The sequence below is a fragment of the Callorhinus ursinus genome, unplaced genomic scaffold, assembly GCF_003265705.2.
Source record: "Callorhinus ursinus isolate GAN/ISIS: 27379988/994484 unplaced genomic scaffold, GSC_fseal_2.0 scaffold2, whole genome shotgun sequence".
NCBI lineage: Eukaryota > Metazoa > Chordata > Mammalia > Carnivora > Otariidae > Callorhinus > Callorhinus ursinus.
In genome coordinates, this window is record NW_027397064.1 from 2,069,079 (window position 1) to 2,095,108 (window position 26,030).

General features: G+C 49.6%; 1 protein-coding gene across 1 annotated transcript in view; it reads left to right on the forward strand.

The window, feature by feature from the left end:
* The window catches only part of COL6A3 (collagen type VI alpha 3 chain), an 80,526-nt gene that overhangs the window by 35,832 nt on the left and 18,664 nt on the right, over window positions 1-26,030 (forward strand). The window contains 28 exon segments of the mRNA XM_073876754.1: window positions 123-737; window positions 1,626-2,225; window positions 2,877-3,214; window positions 4,313-4,391; window positions 5,232-5,377; window positions 6,789-6,881; window positions 7,342-7,395; window positions 8,201-8,272; window positions 8,985-9,011; window positions 9,122-9,166; window positions 9,282-9,335; window positions 9,792-9,854; window positions 10,452-10,517; window positions 10,907-10,960; window positions 13,244-13,279; window positions 13,869-13,931; window positions 14,938-15,000; window positions 16,298-16,360; window positions 17,247-17,309; window positions 18,800-18,850; window positions 20,072-20,107; window positions 20,547-20,609; window positions 21,298-21,360; window positions 23,038-23,070; window positions 23,157-23,193; window positions 23,296-23,307; window positions 23,405-23,898; window positions 25,443-25,539. Of these exon segments, the coding sequence (XP_073732855.1) occupies window positions 123-737; window positions 1,626-2,225; window positions 2,877-3,214; window positions 4,313-4,391; window positions 5,232-5,377; window positions 6,789-6,881; window positions 7,342-7,395; window positions 8,201-8,272; window positions 8,985-9,011; window positions 9,122-9,166; window positions 9,282-9,335; window positions 9,792-9,854; window positions 10,452-10,517; window positions 10,907-10,960; window positions 13,244-13,279; window positions 13,869-13,931; window positions 14,938-15,000; window positions 16,298-16,360; window positions 17,247-17,309; window positions 18,800-18,850; window positions 20,072-20,107; window positions 20,547-20,609; window positions 21,298-21,360; window positions 23,038-23,070; window positions 23,157-23,193; window positions 23,296-23,307; window positions 23,405-23,898; window positions 25,443-25,539 (3,480 nt within the window).

The following is a 26,030-nucleotide window of genomic DNA, read 5'->3' on the forward strand; positions in this document are numbered from 1 at the left end:
TTTAATGTTAATTAGTATTGTGGTGCAATATAAGGCAGAGTTCAGAAACTAAAGCAGAAACAAAACCAGATAAACGACCAGTCATGTACTGAGTTTTCCTTTTCTTTTCTTTCTATCTACAGCTATTGAGAGCGATGCTGCAGACATTGTCTTCCTAATTGATACCTCTGACAGCATCAAGCCTGATGACGTTGCACATATTCGGGACTTTGTTATCAAGATCGTTCGCAGACTCAACATTGGCCCCAATAAAGTGAGGATTGGGGTTGTACAGTTCAGCAATGAGGTCTTCCCAGAATTCTTCCTGAAGACCCATAAATCCCAGGCTGCTGTGCTCGATGCCTTACGTCGCCTGAGGTTCAGAGGGGGGTCCCCACTGAACACTGGCAAAGCTCTGGAATTTGTGGCAAGAAACTTCTTTGTCAAGTCTGCTGGGAGCCGGATAGAAGACGGGGTGCCCCAACACCTGGTTCTCTTTCTGGGTGGAAAATCCCAGGATGATATTTCCAGGTTTTCGCAGGTGATTAGCTCCTCAGGGATTGTGAGTTTAGGAGTGGGAGACCGAAATATAGACAGAACAGAGCTACAGACCATCACCAACGACCCCAGGCTGATCTTCACGGTGCGAGAGTTCAGAGAGCTCCCCAGCATAGAAGACAGGGTCATGCATGCCTTTGGACCTTCTGGGGTCACACCTGCACCTCCAGCAGTGGACACACCTTCTCCCTCACGGCCAGGTACGACCCGTAGGACCTGTAACTACAGAGCATGTCATCAATTATCTTTTACTTGAAAAATATAATTAGCATTTATTTTAATAATTTTCATCTGTTAGAGTTGTTGCTGCACATAAAAGTAGAAACCAAATACTGGAAAAATGATTCAGTTGAAACAGAAGGAAACATATCCCAGAAAACATGGCCAATGATTCTTCCATGAGGCTTCTCTAAGGCTAGTCAGAGACCCATTGAAATGTTCTATGAAGGTGTATTGAGGGTTAGCCATAGATTCATTGGCTCTAAGAATAGTACAGAATCTTTGAGGTTGGCTAATTGATACCCCTCTTTTATTCCAGTCTTGATGGCTTGATTATAATTAGGAAATTACCCCCAAATGCCATTGATTTTTGGCAGGCTTCCCTGAAGCTCTTAGCATGTTGGCAGGCAAGCCTCCACAGGTGTATGGGGTCTGCTTCCCATTTTCCAATCGGTTTCTCCCAGCCCTTTTTTGATCTGCCTCTAGTACATCTCCCTCGACTCCTGTCAGGCATCATTGTTTATTTTTGGCCAGAAGGAAAGTGGTTAGTGGCATTTCCTAAAACATCTGAGTTTATGGACTGTGGAATCTGTGACAGGATACCATTTTGCATGGGATAATCAGACTCAGTTCTCAGTTTCCCTGAGTCCTTCTGCCTCCTATCCTTTTATTCAGATGACTTATTTATCTTCTTGTTTTTAGCATAATGGTGGCTATGAATTTGGGAACTACAGAGGCATGGAATAAAGCAAAGGTGTTCGCTGTGAATAAGTTCCAGGAATGTCTTATTCCATTTACTTTACACTTTGTATATTTGGTATGGATATGGAAACAAAAGTTCTCCTCATTTCCATTTTAATCATTTTTAGAGAAAAAGAAAGCAGATGTTGTGTTCCTGTTGGATGGCTCCATCAATTTCAGGAGGGACAGTTTCCAGGAAGTGCTCCGTTTCGTGTCTGAAATTGTGGACACGCTGTATGAGGGGGGTGACTCCATCCAAGTGGGGCTGGTCCAGTACAACTCTGACCCCACTGATGAGTTCTTCCTGAAGGACTTTTCCACCAAGCAGCAGATTATTGACGCCATCAACAAAGTGGTCTACAAAGGGGGGAGACATGCAAACACCAAGGTGGGCATCGAGCACCTGCGGCAGAATCACTTCGTGCCGGAGGCGGGCAGCCGCCTGGATCAGAGGGTCCCTCAGATAGCATTTGTGATCACGGGTGGAAAGTCAGTGGAGGATGCCCAGGAGGCCAGCCTGGCACTCACCCAGAAAGGTGTCAAAGTGTTTGCCGTCGGCGTGAAGAACATCGACTCAGAGGAGGTTGGGAAAATAGCGTCCAACAGTGCTACAGCATTCCGAGTGGGGAATGTCCAGGAGCTGTCTGAATTGAGCGAGCAAGTTCTGGAAACTCTGCATGATGCAATGCATGAGACCTTATGTCCGGGTGTGACTGATATTTCCAAAGGTAACCGATCCCCTTTATGTGTACATTTTCATCCTGTCATGCCGATGTTTAGGACCTGTTGAGTTATTTAGGTGCCTGGTGCTGGCCCATGGCTTCCTTGAACCTTTGGCTTCTTTAGGCATTTTCCTTATATCCAGGTGGGTTGGGTCCTGACAACCACCTGGCCCCTGTTATCAACAAAGATACGTTATCTTTCAGGGTAAGGGTGGAAGTCTGTATTTTGTTGTTCTTCTAAGATTTACTTTTTCCCTCTATTCCTGGATCTCCCAAATAATTCAGACTTATTGATACCTGTTTGTGTTTATAGGTTTTATTAGATCAACTATTTGAGATCAGAGTATCTGAGTTCTCAAATGCATTTAATTTAAAGCACAATCTGGGGATGTACGTGAACACCGACTGGATAGCAGGCCAAAATTGATTAACACCCCAGAAAAGCAAACCCATTAAAATGCCCTACACTCTCAGTTCCTAAGAGTCAGCACTGGTGTTCCCTGAGAGGCAGACGGATTGCTTCTCAAAGCTCCTACATAGAGGATCTCATTTTGCCCTTGAGCTTGATGCCCGGTCCCTGTCCTGGGGCTGTGCCTGTGTATTGGACTCATTTCGGCCACCTTGACTTAGAGCTCATTGCCTACTTTGCTTTTGCAGCCTGTAACCTGGATGTGATTCTGGGGTTTGATGGATCAAGAGATCAGAATGTATTTGTGACCCAAAAGGGCCTTGAGTCCAAGGTGGACGCCGTCTTGAATAGAATCAGCCAGATGCAAAGAATCAGCTGCAGTGGCAGCCAGATGCCCACCGTGCGAGTGTCGGTGGTGGCCAACACGCCCTCAGGTCCTGTGGAGGCCTTTGACTTTGCCGAGTACCAGCCGGAGCTGTTTGAGAAGTTCCGGAACATGCGTAGCCAGCACCCCTATGTCCTCACTGCAGACACACTGAAGGTCTATCAGAACAAGTTCAGACAGTCCTCACCAGACAATGTAAAGGTGAGCATGGGCCCCCGCTTCTTTCAGCTTCCTGTGCGGTTTCTGGACTTCTATTGGTCAGGAGGAACACCTCTATGTCCAGATGCCCCTTTCCCCAAAGTGTTCTTCATCTGTAAATACTCTTCATGTTTGATGGGGTTGGCAGTGCCTGAACATGAAAGTGCTTTATCGTCAACTGATCATAATAGTCTGAAATGTATTATCTTCTTCATTTCAGTAGTTTTACTAATACTCTAAAAAAAAAATTCCTGGAAATCAGTAATTAAGCTTGCCTGAGTTGAAGTGATGACTAATTCATGTTTAATTGTAGTCCTATCCATTAAGGGCATCATGCTCTGTTTCTCTCTCTTTCTCTCAGTGTGATGTATAGATACATACATGTATACATAGATATAGTGTGAACACACACACCCCCACCACTAGTCTGCTCAGATGCCGTAACAGATTACACAGACTGGATGGTTGAAACAACAGAAGTTTATTCTCACAATCCCGGACACGCTGCAAGTCTGAGATCAGAGTGTCTGCCGGGTTGGTCTTCGGAGGCCTCTGTCCTTGGCCTCCAGAAGGCCACCTTCTCCTTCGGTCTCCATACGGGCTTTCCTCTGTGTGTCTGTGTCCCAATCTCCTCTTCTTAGAAGGAGACGAGTCACAGTGGATGAGAGCTCGCCCCAATGATCTCACTAAATTTAAGGACACTTTAAAAGCCCTGTCACCAAATACAGTCATATTCTGAGGTACTGAAGGCTAAGGCATCATCATGTGATATTTGGAGGGACATAGTTCAGCCCATAACAAACACACACACACACACAATTTCTAGAAACTATATCACATAAATAGGAAAATGAGATAAACTGTCTTTATTTTTACTGTGATTTTTTTAGTTACTCAAGCACCACAATAGACTCATTTATTTTATCCCTCATTTATTGCCCAGTATCAAGGAGCTATGCCCGGGGGATGATCATTCCTCAGAGTTGGCCCCAGTGTCCTCAACTGTAAGATGGAGGGTTTGAACAGTCCAGTCTCCTCTCTGGAAGTCTGTAATGTTTCTTTCTAATTGTGGCTGGGGTTTGACCGATCCTTTATTTTCAGGTGGTCATTCATTTTACGGATGGAGTGGATGGAAGTCTGGCTGATTTACAAAAGGCGTCGGAGGAACTCCGACAAGAAGGTGGGTTGTGGGTTTTCTAAACATGAGAAGTTGGCCTGGGTGAGAGCCAGGAGTCCTCTGGGGAACCCTCGGGGGTTCCTCCCCACAGTCTGGCCCTCTGTCACCTGCCTGGGGCTGTCAGGGTTCCTCTCATACCATAGATGGCTTTATCACCAAGTCCTGACAGAGGCCCCTCAGGTTCTCAGACTCATTCAGGTGGTAGAACATCTAGAGAGCATGATGCTTTTGCAAAAGAACATGACACTTTGATCACAGCTCAAAAATACCACCATTTTAAGCAAAAAGACGCTCATTAGACAAATAACGAACACATTTTCCAAATTTAAGGTGATCAGATAAACAGGGATGCCTATTTTCAGATATATCTGTTAGCTTTGGAATTTGTAGCACTGACTATCAGAAAGTGAATGCCAACACCAGAGGCTTAGAGAAGGAATATTTACCATAAGGATGTTCTATTTCTTAGCTGGCTTTTCCTGAGCAAAAAGACAAGACTTGTTAATCTAGTTTTGGGGGTGAGGCCTGGCAGCTCTTTCCACAGCATCCCTGTGTTCTGTCAGGTCAGGCCAGAGTTTACGAATTTATGTATGAATATGTTTCCTGTTGTCACTTCCTGTGTTTCTCCTGATCAGCTTAGTTCTACAGCTGGAATAGTTGCCCAGAGGTGTCCAAGGTGCCAGTATGTTAACTCTCCAGGGTAGCTAACTAGTTTGATTCCATACGCTTCAGGTAAAAGCCACATTTTACACTGAAGTTTTCTTTTAAAATAAAAAGTCAGGAGGATGATGAGGTTGTGGTTTGGAGTGCTGGGCGAGCCACAATGGATGTCTCTCCTTGCAGGGGTCCAGGCTCTGATCCTGGTGGGCCTTGAACGCGTAGCCAACTTGGAGCAGCTGATGCAGCTGGAGTTCGGGCGAGGCTTCCTGTACAACAGGCCGCTGAGGCTCAACTTGCTGGACCTCGATTATGAGCTAGCAGAGCAGCTGGTGAGTTTTTATGTCTCTACCCACAAACCGGTCCAGATACCAAATTCTTTGTCATCTTAAGATAATGAAGGCATTTTTTTTTTTTTTTTTTTTTTTTTTGCCAGATGAGTGACAGAGGGGCTCTTTGGGTGGGTAATTCAAAATTCAATTAATTTATTTCACTTGGGAGGGACCTGCCTTTTTGCCACCCCCAGCGTGAGTCCTGGAAACAGAGGTATCCAAGAGCTGGGAAAACAGCCAAGGGGACGGTGGGTCTCCACGCAGGCTGCTGGTGGTGTCAGCTGGTGGTTTCCTCTGCTCCCTTTTGTGAGTGTCTTGCCCTTCATAAGATTGCCACGAAGGCAAAATACCAGACTGTCCCCAAACAGGAAACAGTGTTGTAAGTATCAGAAAGCTTGCATGCGAGAACAAGGCTATGCAGGAAAAGAAAGACCATTTCTGGGCCAAGATGCATCTCCATTTTGCCTTCTCTCCTAGTTTCCTCTGGAGCAGATAAAGGTGACCCCCGAGGCTTCCCAATGCTTGGGTTCAGCCTCTCTTGGCTGGAGGTGCTAGTTCCTGGAGTGAGGCGGGCCTTCGGGGGATGTGGGGCTGAGTGGTCAGTTTAGGGCCTGTTTGTTGGAGGCAAGAGTGGGCGGTGGGACAAATTGACTGTTCCTTCTTCCCGGGACTGGAATTAAGACTTTATTTTGTTATTGGGTGGAAGGAGGTTGTGTTAGTTGATGACATGGTAGAAAGTGAAAACTCTAAGAAGCCCAGCGCAAGAAAAGTATCGGACCACCAGGAGTTTAGCAGTTGGAAATGTTTCTTGGGCGTGCGCTTTCCCCGTCAAGCCAGGGGCTAGGATGGGAAGGGAACGTCGAGGGTGTCTGCTGAGTGTAGACCCCACTGGTGACCCAGAGTGTGATGCTGGTGGCTAAGACGCAGGCCACTTGTGTCTGTCCCCCACACGGCAGCTGTGCCCGAGGCCTCCTGCGGGCGGGCCCCATAATCTGTGCTCTGACCATGGCTGTGAGGAAGGATGTATGGATCTCAGTTTTGGAGATCCTTCTGTCCGGGCCATATGCAATTTGTTTCTTAGGTCTTGCTCTTTGGAGTTTAAGACTATGTAAGTTATGCTTAACCTTTGAAATTTGAAGATGTATGTTGGAAACTTGTAGAAATAAGGCCCAGCCTGAGGTGACACTGTGAATAAGATCTGTTTGACTTTGATCGATCTTCACGCTCCCATTTGTGACTTCCCACCGCCATCCTGACTGCTCAGTCTCGGAGGGAATGCCACGCGAGCAGAACTTCATCTCTCACTGTGAAATCCATGCACATCAGATTTTGACCTTCACGGCATATTTATGCTATTTTTTTTTTTTTCCTAGACATTGTTGAGACCTGAACTTTCTTTTCCTTTTGGTAGGACAACATTGCCGAGAAAGCTTGCTGTGGAGTTCCCTGCAAATGCTCCGGACAAAGGGGAGACCGTGGGCCCATTGGCAGCATCGGGCCAAAGGTAAGGGGGCTTTGCCCTTCCCTTACACCTGGAGCTAGATCTCAGCAGAGTCCCAGGGGCTCAACAGGAGGCCCGAGGGGAGCTGGATGCCCACCACCTTCTCTCTTTCCCCGGGGTGAGGGCATCTGTTCTCTAATGCACTGGTTCTTCATTTTATAAAATACTGTTAAAATCGGTGGGCATCACTAGCAACCTTGCTGTGGATGGACAACAGGGATTCTTAGCAAATGCATCTAAGTTACAGGAAACGGACAGGATTTCTCAGTAGATCAGAGTCTTTAAGATTCTGATAGATTAATTATGCTGGAATAATGAGCGGAAGCCCAAGTTCAAGGGGACAGCTAAAGCCATGCTGATCGGTGGCACTGCTCTATCAAAGGAAGGGGGTCGGGGAGACACTTGAATGTGGAGCGAAGGAAACCGTGGGTCTTAACTGAGGAAGTGATTTGCTCTGTTCTAGGGTATTCCCGGGGAAGATGGCTATCGAGGTTATCCCGGTGACGAGGGTGGACCCGTAAGTACAAGATAATTTGTTCTTGAAGCTTTCATTCCCTCCTTATTCCTCACACGTTGGGGTTGAATTGTGGGCTTCATAGTCTGTCCCATTTCCAGTGACTTTCCTACTGGGAAAACATTAATTTCTGACCTCCTCAACGACTGCCCTCAGACCTCTACACCGTGGAGCCCAGTGTGATGCCCCCGGACATTGACCCATGTGGGCATGCGGTGCGGGGTTTTCCTGGTCCTGTTTCTGAGGGAGACACTTGATGGCCTCTGAGACTTGGGGCCACTGGAAGGTCCAGTTGGGGGCTCAGGAAGCAGTTCCTGGGACCAGTGAGGTCTGAGAGGCTTTGAGACACTAGCAGGAAGCCCAGCCCTGGGTTGGGGAGAAAGGGCCCGGTGGGGAGTAGGTGAAGTCACGGGCTCCCAGCTGGAAGTGCTGGGTGTCAGGGCTGACCCCAAGACCCTTTGGAGAGCTGGGAACCAGGGATGGTGCAGAGGAGATGTCAGGCCGAGGATTCTCCTAGCACCCAGTACCCAGAAGCCTGCCCACCCTTGGTCCTCCAGGGAGGTACCCTCTGAGCTGCAGACCCTTCCAGGCCCCACTCCCTTCAGGGGCAGGAACTGCCCAGGGCTGGGGGTGCAGGAACTGCCCAGGGCTGGGGGTTCAGGGTGCCGGAGGCTTCACTGGGATCAAAGAGCATCTCTGCCAGCAAAATCCACTTTCTAGGACACGCCTTTCCTTGCAAAGCAAACTCAGTGGAGGCATGTGACAAGGAGGGGCTCCAACCTGTAAATGACTTTGTCTCTCCGGGCAGGGTGAGCGCGGTCCTCCAGGCGTGAACGGCACTCAAGGTTTCCAGGGCTGCCCCGGGCAGAGAGGAGTAAAGGTACAGTGTGTTGGCCCCTGAGAGTGTGGGGGGACCCACAGCCCCAGGGCCCTGGTAGGTAGAGGGCATTCCGTGGCACCTGCAGAAGTGAGAGAGTTTCCCCAAATGCCTCCTTGGGGAGGAAGGCCCCCGGGGGCTCCAGCGGCCAGCAGCCTCTCATTGGAGGGCGGCTCCAAAGTCTGGCGGGCTCAGCAGCCCTGGCAGCCGTGGGAAGGGAGCCTGAGAATAGTGGAATAGTTTCCTATGGGCAAGCCAGGAGGCAGTCACAAGGACAGAGAACGCACGGGCCAGGGCGGAGGGAGGGCTGGGGGCCAGCAGCTCCAGCCCCGGACCCTGAGAAAAGCCAGGGAAGTGTTGGGGCAGAGTGGATGGCAAGTGCTAGAAGGTTCCTTGTGTGAAATACTTGGATGCGTTTTCTCCTCCGTGTGCTGAAGTTTGAAAGCAGCTGCTGAGGGGAAGGGGCCAACGAGGGGTAAAGTCACAAAGGGACCTTGGAGCCTGGTCCCCTTCTGCTCAGGGAGCCAAGGTCCCGGCAAATTAGCCTTAGGATCCTCCATGTGACGGAGAGAGGGCGGCACAGACAGATGAGTCCCCAACACTGAATTTCGGATTCGGGGTGCTCGGGTGGGGTGGGGCTCCCCCTGCCTGTTCTAGCCTCTTCTCTTTGGCCTCCAGGGAGGAGCTAATGTCTCCCCTTTCCCCTACCTTCCAGGGCTCTCGCGGATTCCCAGGAGAGAAGGTACCTACGCTTGTTTCCGTTTTTTAAATTTAAAGCATTCCCAGTATCTGTCATTTCTCCTCTGCCAGAATGGCTTCCTATCCTCACGGCTGTGTCTTGTTCCCTCGCAGGGTGAATTAGGAGAAATCGGGCTAGATGGTCTCGACGGTGAAGATGTAAGCGATTTCACACTCTGAGTCCACACTGCGTCCAGTCCTGGACATCCTGGCCACTCATCCCTCAGATCTGGGAATTGCGCCGGGAGTGACGTTTTCTTATTGTCTTTGACAGGGAGACAAAGGATTGCCTGGTTCTTCTGGAGAGAAAGGGAATCCCGGTAGAAGGGTCAGTATGTTTCCACAGTGTTGCCATTGTGGAAAAACAAAAAACATTTTCCTTAAGGAATATATTCTTTTGTTCACGTATGTGAAGACGGCTTCCTCCAGGCAGCCTTCCCTGATGTCCCCTAGGGGTGCATCCTTGGCATCACCTCTGTCCTCTGTCAGCTGGGACAATTACATCAGATTTTTTGTTTGTTTGTTTGTTTGTTTGTTTGAAGAGTTATGTCTCGTAGGGCAGGGACTGAGTGGGTTCTGTTTAAACAACTCCCTGGTGCCTGGTACCGAATAGGTCCCAGTAAATATTTGGGATTACCTGAACAGATCAGAAACATCTGGGAGTCATTTTACCTTCATGTAAATGAGCAAATGGGAAAGGCTGTTCCGTTTAGAGAACGTGACTTTAAGGGTGAGCTACAAAAACCCTATCTAATCTTTGTTTCTGCTTGTGCTTTTTATTTAGGGTGACAAGGGACCGAAAGGGAACAAAGGAGAGAGAGGAGACACTGGAATTCGAGGTGACCCGGTGAGGGAGCTTCCTCATCCGCAGTTTGAGACCCGCCTTTGGGCAAGAGGGTTGCGGGAAAGTGGGTTGAAAGGAAGAGTTTTAAACCAGAATTTTGAAAATTGCCTTAAAATGTGTCAATAACATAGGTGGTTTGTCTTTTTCCTATAATTTCGGAGATGCATTTGCTCTCTCCCCTGCAAAGACAAGCGTCTGCAAGGCCTAGCATACGAAGACCTCAGAAATTTCCCTAAAAGCGGGTCTCAGGCACTTTAATCCAGCAGGATCGGGTGGTCAGAAAGCTATTAGGGGCGGCCAAAACCTTAAGACCCTGAGCCACGCCCCCCCCGGCCACGTCCTGCAGAGCCCACCCACCCCACTCGGACAGCCTGACTGTGGGGTCACCGACCACTCTTGGCTCTGGGAAGGGCAGTGGCCGGGGTCCCTCTTGCCTTGTTCTGGCCAGGAGGAGAGGGGGCCGGCCTGGCAGGGCTTTTTTAGGACCATAGAACCAGAAAAGCCGCAAACCCTTTCTTCCCCGTCTCTTTCCCTCATGTGAATTTCAGGGGTCCCTTTCTTGCCCGCGCGGCTCATGTCCCTGACCCGTGTTGTTCACAGGGTGACTCAGGGCAGGACAGTCAGCAGAGAGGACCCAAAGGAGAAGCTGGAGACATCGGCCCCATGGTACGGCACTCTGCATTCCCAGGTCCCGTTTGCCAACAGCTTGCCCCAGCCACAGAGGCCACGGAAGTGGTCTTCGGGGCCGTGGGGCACACGAAGCCGGGAGCGGACTGTGTGTGCAGGTGAAGGGGTCTCCCCAACAGGGAGCAATAGCCACTGCCACCAAGAGGGGCTTCTTTCCTGCAGATTTGTGCCCCTTAGACATTAATGGAAAATGCTTGTCAAGCCAGAGGCTTGTGGAGATGGGCCCGGCCCACGTCTAAGGGACCCCACCAAGCAGCGCACCACCCTGGGTGTGTGCCCCTTTTCCTGTGGTGTCTGGCACAGTGTGCCAGAGTTAGACAGTCTTCTTTGCAGGTGAGAATCTTACGCCAATGTTTTCTCTACATCAGGGTCTCCCTGGGAGAGACGGGGTATCTGGAAGGCCTGGAGAACCCGGGAAAGACGTGAGTGCCTCTTGGGGCTTGGGGGGCTCCCTGGGAAGATTTAGCAAGTGCCGCCGGAGTTGCCAACACGACTTGGGGCAGAGCTACTCAGCAACTTTATACTTAGGGACTTTAAGGGGATTTCTGAAACTGTTGCCACCCAGACCTTGCTGCTTATAGAAATTTTTCATTCTTACAGTTTGCTCCGTGCTCCATCTCTTCCCCCACCCCCCTGGTTCTGCCTCCTGCCCGTCCAAAAAAACCCACATCCAACAGATACTTTTAAAAGTAATGTCTTTGCTGCTTTCAAATATTTCTCTTCGTCTTATCCGGCTAAATATTTTAAAAATCCAGACCGAAGCAGGAATACAGTGGGAGCGAGGGCGTGAGGGGCGGGAAAGCTGACGGGTCGTATACTGGTTGGTTAAATGATTGTCTGTACTGCTGTAACTCAAGGATGCAACCAGATTCTGGCTTCTCGTGAATGCTATCTTGCAGCTGCCTTTTCAAGACATTTCACAAATGTCTGTTGCAGGATAGCTCGTTGCGTGCCAGCTCTTTGAGTCTTGTTAAAGGGTTGCTAAAGCCGAAGTTAATGTATACAATCTGTAGGAGGTTTCCTGGGAACCCAGAGCTCGGGGCTCTGGAAGTAGGAAAGAGTCCCTGCATGGGGAGGAGTGGTCTGAAAGTTGATAAATCTTCAAGGGGCGGGCAGGGGATGGCTCTGCTCACCAGTGGAGGCAGCCCAGCCGCAGCAGGCTCGGCAAGAATGTCACCTCCACCAGCCGCACGTGCTGGGGGATCGATCGGCGGCTGGACCGTCTGAGACATGCCCTGCGCTGAGGGCTTTTGGAAGGAATGACTCTCACCCGTGATCAGACGATCGGCTTCGGGCATCATTTTTTCAGTTATGCTTTTAAGATTCAGAAGAAAACAAAACTTGAAAATGCCACCTTCAAAGTTCTGAGGATTAGAGTTGGATAATGCTGAGGAGCTGTATAATGAACAGCGACTGGGGAAATACTCTATTGTCATATGGGCTGTTGGCTCCGTGGGCGAGCAGAGCCAAAACTTGTTTTCATGAAAGGACTTAAAACAGAGCCATGCGTACCATTTGTTTGATTTCTGTGGGCAAGGTAGAAACTTGGGTTTGAATTTGATATGGTCGAGGGCTCTTACCTCACCCTTGAAGCTGGGCGAAGCCTGGCTGTTGGTCTCCTCCTTCCCTTACGACCTCGCTGCACCAGGCTCATGCCAGGGTGAGATGTGTCCTCCCCCCTGGGTCACCTCACGCCTCATGCCACCACTGCAGGCTTCTGCAGGCCACCTCTGGCATGAGCCGTGCGTCTTTGAGCACTGGTGGCCTCTGGTCATGCTCCAGGATGTCCCCTTTGGGGGAGGCCAGCCAGATTGTTAATCTCAAGGAGTCTGGCCTGTCTCTTCCTCCTCCTCCACTGGTCAACGTGTCGTCCATGGAAGGAGGCCAAAATCTTGCACTACAGATGCTGCCACCACAGTGAATAATGGCAAAACAATCACCCCAGAAAATCTCTGGGCTGGTCCGCTGGGAGTGGAGAATGCCTTTCTTTGGTTGATGCGGCAGATGCACTAAGCCCTCTAACAGAGCTGGCGTGTTACAGAATCCAGAATACTAACCCTTAACCTCGCAAAGATACACCCAGGACCTTCATGCATTCCCATCTTATACATTTGCACTGGAGAAGAAGCATCACAAAATTGGGATTAAAGGATTACTTAGCGCAGCGGGCCCACATGTATTTGAACTGAGGGTCACTTCTGGAACATCAAGGAAGTTGTTGCCAAGTCATGAGCCCAGACTAAGTACAGTTGGGCTTTTAGGTTCACATATACGTGCACTCCCGATGCTTTACTTAATGGAGTATGTGTTATATTTGGCCAGGAACATCTGGAGAGTTTGGGACTCCCTTCCATTAGAATGAACATATTTCATTACCTCTCCCCGCAGTTAGGAAAATGGTCGTAAAGCGGACGGGTCGACATGACCATTTCACATCCTTGTTTGAAACTGGCTGGGATTGTGCAGCAAGAGCGAGTCATTATTTTGCTTGGCAGGTCTGAAGTTAACTCTGAAAGCTTGCATTTGGGTGGTTAACAGGGCAGCATGGAAACAAGAGCTCGAAGAGATGAGAGCAGGAGGAAGGGTGTCTCGCGCGCGTCTGCTCGGGGCCCGCTAGGCGTGGCGTCTGGCGCTCGGCGGCTCCCGTCGCAGAGAGCCCTGGGCTCCGTCCCCAGGCTCCCTCTGAGTTTGTGACTTCTCCACAGGGTGGCTTCGGCCGGAGGGGACCTGCAGGAGCTAAGGTAGGTCTCTCCCTTGGTGCCTCTTTTCTGCTGTCACGTCGGGACTCACCGTGTACTGTCAGAGGGCAGGGATGCAATCCCGCCCAGGAGCCAAAAGCACTGTCCCTCGGCCAGCAAGGCGTGAAGCTCAAACAGCTGGCCCCACCTTCTCCATCAGCTCCTTAACTCAAGCCTCTTCTAAAGGGCTTGTGAAACTGAGTGGCCATGGGGACGAGGAGCAGAAGCAAAGGCGAGAGATGGGGGAGGCGGTGTCCGGGCATCCCTCAGCCCCGATGTGCTTGCTTATCTGGGCCTTGGCCCGTCTCAGTGTCTACTCACCTGCACAAGGCAGGTTTGGATTAAAAACTCCCCACCTCACAGAGCAGTCCTGAGCAGAAGGTGTGAAAAGACTGAGAAACCATCATAAGAGTGCAGAGTGACCCCAGCGGCGCGGGGTCACGTCTCAGTCTGGAGGCATGGCGCCAGTGGCCCCCGCCCCTCGCGTAGGGCTGTTCCCCTGTCTCCCTGTCCAGATGTGACTGTGGAACACACAGCTGACATTGGCATAAACTACCTTGACCCTCCCCCTCCATCTTCTTCTGTTTCCAAGGGCAACAAGGGCGGCCCCGGCCAGCCAGGCTCCGTGGGAGAGCAGGGGACCCGAGGCACACAGGTCAGTACCCCCGGCAAGGTTGCGTGCCTTGTGATGCTTTCCCAGATGCCCTGGTATTTTTTTTTTTTTTAATTTCATTGAGGTGGCCATCAGTTTTACAGAATTGAACGCGAGACTAACCATTGTAAGGTGAACAATTCCGTGGCAGATAGTACATTTGCAGTGTTGTACAAGCATCAGCTCTATGTAGTTAGAAAAGCGTTTCACCGTCCCCAGAGCAGCCCCCTCCCCGTTAAGCTGTCACTCCCATCTCCCCTCCCCTAGCTCCTGGAAGCCACTCATTTCCCTTCTGTCTCTGTGGGTTTGTGTGTTCCGGAAATTTGACGGGAAGGGAATCATACGCTATGTGGCCTTTTGTGTCTGGCTTCTCTCACTGGGCATCATGTTTTTGACGTTCCTCTGTGTAGTAGCAGGTGTCTATGCCTCCTTCTTCTTTGTGGCTGAGTCACATTCCACGGTGTGGACAGACAACAATTTGTTTACCCAGGCATCAGCTGGTGGACACTTGGGCTCTTTCCACCTTTTGGAACCTGTGAATAGTGCTACTGTGGACATCTGCGGACAAGCTTTTGTTTGAATTCCTGTTCCTTGTAATTTTTTTAAAAAAATTCAATTTATTTATTTTAAAGAGAGAAAGAGAGAGAGATGGCGGGGGGGTGGGTCAGAGGAAGAGGGAGAAGGAGAGAAGCTCAAGCAGGCTCCCCACTGAGCGCAGCGCCTCACGTGGGGCTCGATCTCACGACCCTGAGATCATGACCTGAGCTGAAATCAAGAGTCAGTTGCTTAACCAACTGAGTCACCCGAGCGCCCCTTGTTCCTTGTATTTTTTTTTAAACTAACTTCCCCATTTGTGTCCTGGGTCGGGGCTACTGTTAAAGCGGAGACAGAAGCGTGGTCTCTAGCAGGCTTTTTGGCTGGCAGAAGTGAGGCTCGGGCTTCTGGCTCCTGAGGTTCCTCATGGAGCGCCACCTTCACACAGCACTTACGTTGGCCTTTTACTCTTCAGGGCCCACCAGGTCCCACCGGTCCTCCAGGCCTGATCGGCGAACAAGGCATTTCTGGGCCTCGGGTAAGTCGGCTTGATCTCACCCCTGTCTTCAGCTAAGTGGAGAGCACAGGGCTGCACAGGCTGAGGTCCCGGGGATGGTGTTGCTGTAGACAGACTTCCCTTCCCCTCCTCCCTGGCAACACAGACCCTGGGTTCCACGCAACTTCAGTCCTTGTGGCGACGTGGCGACGTGGCGACTGGCTAGTTTCCCTGAGGAAGGAAGAGACTCTTTTCTGGTACTCCAGGGGCTTCTAAATCCCAGTGCTTCTCCTTCCCAACATGGGCCAGCTGGGTGGTAAGCATAGGGAGGCCGTCCTGCATCTCCAAAGTCTGAGGGCAGAACTGCATAAGGTCTAACTAAATCTGCCCCGATTCTCTGCGAATGCCAAATTGTTTCATAGGTGGCCCCTAGAGATTGCCTTGTGGTTCGGTATTTCGTGTAAGGTGTCCCCCACCCTCAGGTTCAACACACAAGCTGCTCCTTTAACTTGTACGACCACAGGCATGAGCATCCATCTCGGCGGTTGGTGACCATGCGCAGAACGTGTCAGAGCTGAGCGGGGACCGGGCGCCCAGCACTGGCATCCCTCCCGCCTGATGGGATATCGAGGGAGCTACCCTGTCATTTGTTATGGAAAGTCAGAGTGACCAAAAACTGGCAAAGGCCTGACCTGTCGTGACATAAATGCACGAAATGTCGGATAGCGAAGCAAGAACTTTGTGCGAGCCATTGTTTGTGTAGACGGTCCTTCCCCAGTTTGCAATCTGAGAAATACCTACTTTCCAAGCTTCTGTGGTTTTGGTCACATTATTTAAGCTGTGATTAGTCAAGAGTTTAAGGTGGAGTGGGGGTGAGGTGAAGCTCTTCGAATGGTCACCGATGACAAATAGCTGGTACCCCCTGTTGGCACGTCCGTTCTGGTCATTTCTGGGCTCTGGAGGCTGCACTCCATTTTAAGAGCTATGTTTCATCATTATTTATTTGCTCCCTCAACGGGTACACGTACACAGGATTCCATACCTGCACATGCAGGTGTCCGTGTGGAGGTGTGCAAAGGGAAACAGAGGCACATGAAACCTGGGTGCTGGTCCCTCTAGTCAGGGACTCGGGGTATGTGTCCCTTTACGGACACTGGTGCCACGCGGTCACCCTGATGTTTTAGACTTGCACAAGCCCTGTCCGTGCAGGCTTGCATTTGGGTCTCTGGCACCGTGCATGGAGCTGAGCGTAGCGCGGTGGGGGGCAGGGCTCAGGCCCTTTGGCTTGCGGAGTGGGGGGTGAATATTTCACTGACATGCTCCTCTCCTCATGCTCCAGGGAAGCGGAGGGACCGCAGGTGTTCCTGGAGAACGTGGCAGGACCGGTCCCCTGGGAAGAAAGGTTTGTCTTGACAAACGTCAACCTCATGTCCTGAGGTCGAGCCCCAGCCAGAACCCCCTGAGCCTCTGTGTCATCCGTCTGTGTGCCCCCCTGCCTCGCGCATACCCAGCTTCTCCCGTCGCCAGCCGGCTTGGCCAGTGGGATCCCTGTCCCATCCCACCTCAAGGGAACACACGGGCTGTGCTCAGCGGGCTGGCTCTCGTGGGGCCAGAACCTGCCAGCAGCTGGGGGTTCCCTCATCTGTCCGCGCGGCGGCACGGGGCTCCTTAGAGCCCTAGAGCAGATTGGAGGCGCTCAAGCACAGCGTCGGAGCTGTGCTGAACACACATTCTTTAAACTGTGGTGGTGTGCGCGCGGAGAGCTGCTGGCCATATTTAGCTAATCTAAGAGCCCCAGATCCCCGGCTACTTTGGATAACGGCAGCTTGTTCTATGAAGGCTGTCTGAGAACAGACTTTCCATAAGCCTGAAGAGAAACCACAATTTATCAGAAACAGTCTGAAAGGGCAGCATTTTCTCAGTCAAGGAAATGTGTTCATGGGAATTCACAGTTGTCTCTGTGCCTCTTGCTGGCGTTGTTGGGTGTCCCTGCTGAATTCAACGCCCACCGATTTTCCTGGCTTCTTTTCCCCTTCTCATTGTCCCATCAGCATGTCCCCATGCCAGGCTAAGGCAAGGAACAAACACAGACCTTCCTGGATTCTTTTCCAGGAGTCCACACATGAACACTGGAATTTAAAAAATCATTTTTATCAGAATCTAAAAGGTGAAGTTAGCAGCTTGCAGCAGCCTTACCACTGGCATCGCGCAGAGCGCAAATTGTTTGGAATCCCATTTTAAGTTGGCCTTGGACCCACAGCTGTCTCAGTCTTGTTTCTTGTGTGTAGGGTGAGCCTGGAGAGCCAGGACCAAAGGGAGGCATCGGGAGCCGGGGCCCCCGAGGGGAGACGGTAAGGTCACGGCGTCGTGTGGCTCACCCTTCGCGGAAAGGTGGGAGGCGGGGAGGCCGGGGCCTTGCTTTGGGCTAGGCTTCATCCTTACAAATTGGGTTGGTTCCAAATAAAGGTAACTCGATAGTGGCTTCTTGTATCCTTGGGGATCCGATTGAACACAGTGAAACCTTCTGCTTATAAACAGCAAATCAATTTCAAAATAAGTTTCAATTCACCAGGAAGAGTGGGTAAAGACACTTTCTCTCCTAAGAATTCAGGGACTCAATGAAGCTTGAAGCACCTTCATTTTCGGTCCTGCAAGTGGTTTATGACCATGACTGGGTGGGGCTTCCCTGCAAAAAAATAAATGTCCTTTGGCTAAAATGGAATTGGATCTGATCAGGTCTCCATCCAGATTGAAACCATTTCCTTTGAATGAGACATCCTGGGGATAGAAGTTATTACCTCGATAGCTCATTTGAAAAAATGTTATTTAAAAATAATCTATAATAATAATCTGCTCACTAATGATAATTTTGTAATATACATTTCCTATACAGGGGAAAGAAGTCTACAGAACATTGAGAATTTTTAAAAAATGAGGCAGTATACCTGAACACTGTAATTGGACCAGATTCATCTGATTTATAATCCTGAACTTTAAAATGTTTTTTGCATGTATGCAACTTCTCTAGAGGAAACTGAAGTTTAAAAGATCCGTTTCTGTTATTGTTAGTTTCAGGAGCAGAAGGGTGAAAATCAGACTTTAAAATCTATTCAGACCACTGAAGGAAATCTCTTCTTGATTCTGTGTCCATACATTTTTGGGCAATACCTCTTAAGCTGTTACGTTTGCTTAAAGCTGTAAATGAACTAGGTAGCATGTTCCACGTATGTTTAGGGATATTAATGTATAGTTTACATGCATTCTTCTGATTCTTTTGAAAGAGTTGATGGAGTCCAGTTCTTCAAGTCTCCCATGGGGGTGTGATGGGGCAGATCTGAGAGCACAGGAAGGGGGGTGTTTGGAAAGAAGATAGTCTAGTGGCATGACCGGAAGGAGGGGAGGGCTGCAGGGGGGGCAAGGTCTGAGCACAGGAGACCCGGGCAGGCATGAAAAACTGAGTCCCGCATTCTTGCTTTGAAGGACAATCAAAGATTCCTAGATGCACAGAGTCAGGATGGCCTTTGGAAGTCCCTTCAGCTCTAAGAGTCTCAGGTTCAGTGGGTCTTTGATTCTACGCCCAAGCCCTGTCTTTCCCAGTGGCTGTCCGTTGTTCTTTATATGGGAGACACACCGGCACCATTTTGCCAAAGGAGTCCATTAGGCCTGCCCACTTACAGATGCGGTCTTGTTCGCACCTGGAGGATGGGATGGGCGCAGGAACACTTCCTTGATCTGGGAAGACCTCAGGGACCCAAGCACCCTGTGCTCAGGACTCTGGACAGAGGTGGTTGTGCCGTGCCCAACATGGAGGCCCAAAGTAATGCTCTCTTTCCGCCCCCAGGGTGACGATGGCAGAGACGGGGTTGGCAGTGAAGGACGCAGAGGCAAAAAAGTGCGTATCTGCTAGATTTCTTGAGCTTCAGACAGCTTGTATTTTTTTTTAATTTTTTATTGTTATGTTAATCACCATACATTACATCATTAGTTTTCGATGTAGTGTTCCATGATTCATTGTTTGTGCATAACACCCAGTGCTCCACGCAGAACGTGCCCTCTTTAATACCCATCACCAGGCTGACCCATCCCCCCACCCCCCTCCCCTCTAGAACCCTCAGTTTGTTTTTCAGAGTCCATCGTCTCTCATGGTTCATCTCCCCCTCTGACTTACCCCCCTTCATTCTTCCCCTCCTGCTATCTTCTTCTTCTTTGTCTTTTTTCTTAATATATGTTGCATTATTTGTTTCAGAAGTACAGATCTGTGATTCAACAGTCTTGCACAATTCACAGCGCTCACCGTAGCACATACCCTCCCCAATGTCTATCACCCAGCCACCCCATCCCTCCCACCCCCCCACCACTCCAGCAACCCTCAGTTTGTTTCCTGAGATTAAGAATTCCTCATATCAGTGAGGTCCTATGATACATGTCTTTCTCTGATTGACTTATTTCACTCAGCATAACACCCTCCAGTTCCGTCCACATCGTTGCAAATGGCAAGATCTCATTCCTTTTGATGGCTGCATAATATTCCATTGTGTATATATACCACTTCTTCTTTATCCATTCATCTGTCGATGGACATCTTGGCTCTTTCCACAGTTCGGCTATTGTGGACATTGCTGCTATAAACATTGGGGTGCACGTACCCCTTCAGATCCCTACATTTGTATCTTTGGGGTAAATACCCAGGAGTGCAATTGCTGGATCGTAGGGTAGCTCTATTTTCAACTGTTGGAGGAACCTCCATACTGTTTTCCAGAGTGGTTGCACCAGCTTGCGTTCCCACCAACAGTGTAGGAGGGTTCCCCTTTCTCCGCATCCCCGCCAACATCTGTCATTTCCTGACTTGTTAATTTTAGCCATTCTGACTGGTGTGAGGTGGTATCTCATGGAGGTTTTGATTTGGATTTCCCTGATGCTGAGTGATGTTGAGCACTCTTTCATGCAGACAGCTTGTATTTTTAAAGAATTACTTCCCAAAATTTTATTGTAATATTGTGAATTTTTTTCTCTTGATGACTCCAGGGATGTATTTTTTTCTGCTTAAGAATAATTTATTTTAGATGCCTTTAAATTGGGACCAAATATTGAGTTATTTATTTATCTCTTTTAGGGAGAAAGAGGATTCCCTGGATACCCAGGTTCAAAGGTAAATAAATACTCCCTTAGTGGTGAAACGTCTCCGTTGTTTGGGGCTGAGTCTGGTTTGTTCATGGGTTGAAAATCAGACTATCGTGGTGCTAGCGTTGGGTCAGCTGCTTACTGACCAGGGACCCGTGGAAGGCCCCGCCTCTCTGAGGTACTCCCTCACCTGTTACGTGGAGGTGAATGAGGGTTAAAGGAAATGACGCGGCAGTAACATACTTTGCAAACTTAGAAATATTGTGATCTGTATGATATCGTCATTATGGGTTCAATAAGCTAAGGCTGACTGTGCAAAGAACACAAATATACTAGGAACCTAGTGGAACATAAATCAGAGTGAGCCACTTGGCTGCCCTGGGAAGTGTGGTCCAGATGACCCAGGGACCCTCAGCTAGACCCTCCGTTTCAGAGCTTAATGCGTCTCTTTCTGGCTCTCTTCCCAGGGTGCCCCTGGTGAGCTGGGGACAGGCGGAGCCCCAGGACCCAAAGGCATCAGAGGCCGAAGGGTGAGTCTGCCTGCACCTGGATGCAGGTGGGGAATGAGAACATGCGGGGTGAAAATTATCCTTCTTCACTCGCAACCTGGCTAGGGGTAGTAGAAGGTAGAAGAAGAGGAATCCTAAGCCCCAGACCAGACCAACCCTCTGTGGTTGTCTGTGCTGTCCTCCTTCAGCCATGCCGTCCTCACGGGGAGGCCCAGAGAGCCCCTTCCTCTAATGCATCTCAAAGATCACCAGACCGCACGTTCCCCTCCTTCCTACCACAAGAGTCCTCTTCCTTATGCGACTTTTAGCGCTGAATAACTCTCTTCAGTGAATGTTTACTCATCCTCTTAAGATTGCAATGAGTCCTGACTTAGCGAATGGTGGTCTAGTTGTGGGAAACCGTTATTTTTAGCTTAAAATATAGTGAAAACCATCGTATTATCCTGTTCATTTGCTCAGTGAAGACAGTCAAACTACATCCTTTACTATTCAAGTTTTAAAACATTGGATTGGTTGTCTCCACGGAACAGTGATCTGATTGTCATTTCTTGGTTTCTTGTGCATCCATCGATAGTCTCATTAATGGTTCTGGGGCAAGCATCTTACAGTGAGAGATTTCTGGTGGGGACGGGGAACGTTGGATTAGATCACCTTCACCACCTCTGCAATCTTCTGCCATGCTGAGCAGTGTTTGTTCTGCCCTTTCTAGGGAAATTCAGGACCTCCAGGGGCAGTTGGGCAGAAGGGAGACCCTGGGTACCCAGGACCATCTGTGAGTACCCACCCAATTCTGATCAAGCCACGGGGACGGGATGCTTTACACACGCCTCTTTATAAACTTTCTGCTGTCTCATCTCCTCACAGGGCGGGCTGCTGCACTTTGGTTGTTACTGCCCCCCCCTTTTTAAATAAACCGCTTTTTTTTTGATACCACAATGGAGAAAAGAGCTTTTGAGTTTTAGAGCAACGAGAAACTTTAAAAAGAAGTTTCTTGTGGAACCTTGTCGTCTAGGATATATTGTAATTTGCCTTTATAACTTCCTGGTATAGGTTTGTTTGAGGTTTGTGTACAGGACCAAAAAAAAAAAAAGTACAAGTTTTAATACCTCTTGGTTGCATCTTGTAGACAGTATAATTTATGTCAGATGTCGGTTTGCGAACTACTTCCCTTGGTTTATAAAATTCCCGAGAGAGCTTCTGATCTGTGGTTTAAAACCCATGAGTGCCCGGCCACCTGGGGCCAGGAGGGTGACCTTCGGCAGCCTTTCCGGTATGTCTCTTCACTGTGAATGTCTTCGTTTCCTTATCTGAAGCTCTCCCTCTATTATCACCCGATACAAAATTTGATGAGGTTCAGAGAATGACGGACAATCACTCCTACAAGGAAAACTTGAGGGATTAGATGGGTTGAGCTTGGGTGAAGGTTGAGTCAGATGATTGCTGCCTTTAAAAAGTGAAGCATTTAATGGGAGAAAGTAAGCCAGTCACTAGTCTTGTGGAAAGACACCTGCCTGGCCCACAAGATGACTGCTTGACCATCAGAGCAGCCACGCATTGGGATGAGAGGCCATGGTGGCCGTGGGTCTGTCCTCGGAGCTCCTCTGGGGTGGAATCCAGCTGGTGTGCTTCACACCTGGAGCCGACGGTTAGCTAAGGGAATCCTCCCTGTCCCTAATGTGAACAGGAGGTACTAGGCTAGCAGGTGGAAAGGAAGCTCTTCTCTCGGGAGAAGCAGTGTTGATACTCAAGCCCAAATGTGTGATCCCTTTGATTAGTCATGAGCTCCCAGGTCTCCAAAGTGTGGAGCTACTTATCTTGCAAGGGGAACATTTTTTTTAAAGATTTTATTTATTGGGGCGCCTGGGTGGCTCAGTCGTTAAGCGTCTGCCTTCGGCTCAGGTCGTGATCCCAGGGTCCTGGGATCGAGCCCTGCGTCGGGCTCCCTGCTCAGCGGGAAGCCTGCTTCTCCCTCTCCCACTCCCCCTGCTTGTGTTCCTGCTCTTGCTATCTCTCTCTGTGAAATAAATAAAATCTTAAAAAAAATATTTTATTTATTTGACACAGAGAGAGCAAAAGAGAGAGAGAGGGCACAAACGGGGAATAGCAGGAAGGGGCAGAGAGAGAAGCAGGCTTCCTGCAGAGCAGGGGGAGCCCGATGTGGGACTCGATCCCAGGACCCTGAGATCCCGACGTGAGCCGAAGGCAGTCGCTCAACCAACTGAGTCACCCAGGCGCCCACGAGGGAAACATTTTTGCCCTCAAAATTGTCTCTCTTTTGTTCCTTGAGCAGGAAAGTCAAATTTATAGGGAGAGCCTGAAAATGATCAAGGTCATCTGAGGACCACCTTTGCTTCCTCTGTTGTGTTTCTGGGGGCTGAGGATGGTTCCTTCGTGTTGGTGGTTCTGCCTGTCTGTCCAGCTTCTCATTCTCTCTTTCCTTGTTCTGCAGGGTCCCAAAGGCAACAGAGGGGACTCCATGGATGTAAGTTGCATGCGTACAGCTCCAGTCATTGCGCTGTAAGCCTTTTGTCCACCCACCCTTCACACTTCTTTCCTTTTCTTTTAAAGCAATGTGCACTTGTGCAGAGCATCAAAGATAAATGTCGTAAGTACACGATTCTCTCCTGTCCGTGACACTCTTCTGTTTTTACGTTTGACATTCTCACATAGTAAACATGTTCCACGCCTCTCTTTGTTTCTTTCATAGCTTGCTGCTATGGTAAGTTGATTTCAGCCCTTTGACTTCCTCCTGCGGAAAGAAGAGCCCCGCTTCCAGTAAGTAAAATTTGTCTTTGAAAACCCGCCACTTCCCGCAGGACCCCTGGAATGCCCTGTCTTCCCGACGGAGCTGGCCTTTGCTTTAGACACCTCAGAGGGGGTCACCCAAGACACATTTAGCCGGATGAGGGACGTGCTCCTGAAGATTGTGGGCGACCTGACCATTGCTGAGAGCAACTGCCCGCGCGGGGCGCGCGTGGCCGTGGTCACCTACAACAACGAGGTGACCACGGAGATCCGGTTTGCCGATTCCAAGAAGAAGTCGGTCCTCCTGGACAAGATCAAGAACCTCCAGGTGGCTCTGACATCCAAGCAACAGAGTCTGGAAACAGCCATGTCCTTCGTGGCCAGAAACACGTTTAAGCGTGTGAGGAATGGATTCCTGATGAGGAAAGTGGCTGTTTTCTTCAGCAATAAGCCCACGAGGGCGTCCCCGCAGCTCAGGGAGGCTGTGCTGAAGCTTTCGGATGCAGGGATCACACCCTTGTTCCTCACGAGCCAGGAGGACCGGCAGCTCATCAACGCCTTGCAGGTCTGTGCCCTGTGGGTGTCGTTGGCACCTCGCTCTGTTCTTCTTGGGCTCTGGGAGGATTCCCAGGCCCGTCATGCCTCCTTGATGAGTTCATGCCAGAGTTTCCTAAGGCCCCAGGGTGAGGCTGTTGTGATTGGCAATTACTCGAGTGAGATTTCCAGGACAGCCGGGTGACTGGCTCCAGGGTGACAGCCAAATGCTTGTGATTTATTCCCACTGGGTCCATCCTCACCTGCTGGAGGAGAATCTCCCAGGGCTGACCCTGAGGCCTACAGTCTCCTAGTGAAGTCCCCCCTCCCCCAGTGTCAGTGACCCCAGCACCCCTATCTACACCCCTCTTCAAACCTTTCCTCAGCCAAGATGGCAGCCAAGGCTCAGCCTTCGCTGTGAAGCTGCGAACTGCTCCCTTATCAGTTGCTTACATAGCTTGTTTAATTGTTAAAATGACACATATAATAATCACTATACTAACTGGCTACTTAATATTTATTCGGTGCCAACTCCAGTGGCATTGCTCAAGACGAGTGGGCAGTGGGCATGATGGGAAGGAGCCCTAGTTCCAGTGCCCCCCCGACCCTCACTTTCTGGCTTCAAGTCCCTGCAAGTAATATGGTCACGTCACTTAACCTGTCTGGATCTTAGATTTCTCCCCTGTGAAAGGCGGGGTGGGGCAGGTTGGTCTCTAGCATCTTCCCTTCCAGACTGCGCATTCTATGGTCTTACCACTGCCTATGTCAGCAAAAGGCAGTCTGGTCATTGGTGCCATCTCTCGGGGCTTCTTCTGCTAAACCGCAGGCCAATTTGAGCCCAGAGCCCTGAGCTTGGGAAGCCAGCTGGGGCTGCTAGCTGTCTACCCTTGTAAGGGGCTCATTTATGTACATTTTCCCTCACAGGGGCTGAGGGACCCAGAACCACATGGCTCTTGACAGCACTCTTTCAGCAAGTTGGAGAAGTCAATTAATCATCCATTAATTAAATTTAATTATTCACTAAATGACTCCTTAGTGATGGTGTGCTAAGTGCCATGATGATGAGCAGGGCTTCTTGAGTCTTCTAGAAGTGATTTTATTACTTGCTTTGCCTTTAAATCCCTTTCTGGACCCGGGAGAGCGGGGGAGGATGGAGCTAACATTTGTCAGGGGCTGGAATTGTTGCTGACAATGACCATACTGCCGAAGTGCCCACTATTTCCTAGAGACTAGCCCAGGCACTTTGCACGCCTTTTCAAATTAGACACGGGGAGTTTACCACTATCCCTGTTTTGCAGCTGAGGAAATTGGACCCCAGGCAGGTTAAATAATTTTCCTCCAGGCCCAGCAGAAAGTGCAGGAGTGGGATTTGATCTGCAGCTCATCTCCACAGAAGAAAACCTGTGTTGTCCTATTAAGCTCAGTGCACCCTCCCCAACCCTACCAAGAAAACCCCCGAGAGGGTACTGATCTGTTGGGGTGTTTATTTTTCTGATGTGACGCTTCTTCAGCTACATTTTCAAGTAGTTACTTACATGGACACTCCCAGCGAGCATTTCCTTTCGTTTCAACCAGATCAATAACACAGCAGTGGGGCATGCGCTCGTCCTGCCCGCGAGGAGGGACCTCACGGACTTCCTGAAGAACGTCCTGACGTGTCATGTTTGCCTGGGTAAGGTGCTTCTCTCACAGGAATATCTGTTACAATACATATGATACTATCTGTAAAGCGACATTTGAATCAATGGTCTCCGTCCATAGAAAGGGCTTGAGTTAAAGGAAGACTCAAAGAGCCTCACATTTATCAGTGCAATTCCTATGTAAGTAGCTTCCGTATTTAAAGTGGAACCCCTCAAACAGAGCTTCTCTTTGGTAGGGAAGGATTTATTTCATAGGAGATAAAGGAGGAAGGAGGCTCTGCTTACATTTTGACCTTGGAATCCAGATTTCAATTATTTATCTTTGTGACTTTCTGGAACACATTTCTTTAAACAGCAGCAAAGAAATAATTTACTTTCCTTTCCTCTCTTCTCCTCTCCTTTCCTTCTTCTCTTTCCTCTTCTTTCTTTTTCTCTTTCTTCTTCCCCCCACCTCCCCTCCCCTTTCTTCCTCTGTGTCCTCCCCCTCCTCCCCCTCCTCCTCCTCCTCCTCCTCCTCCTCCTC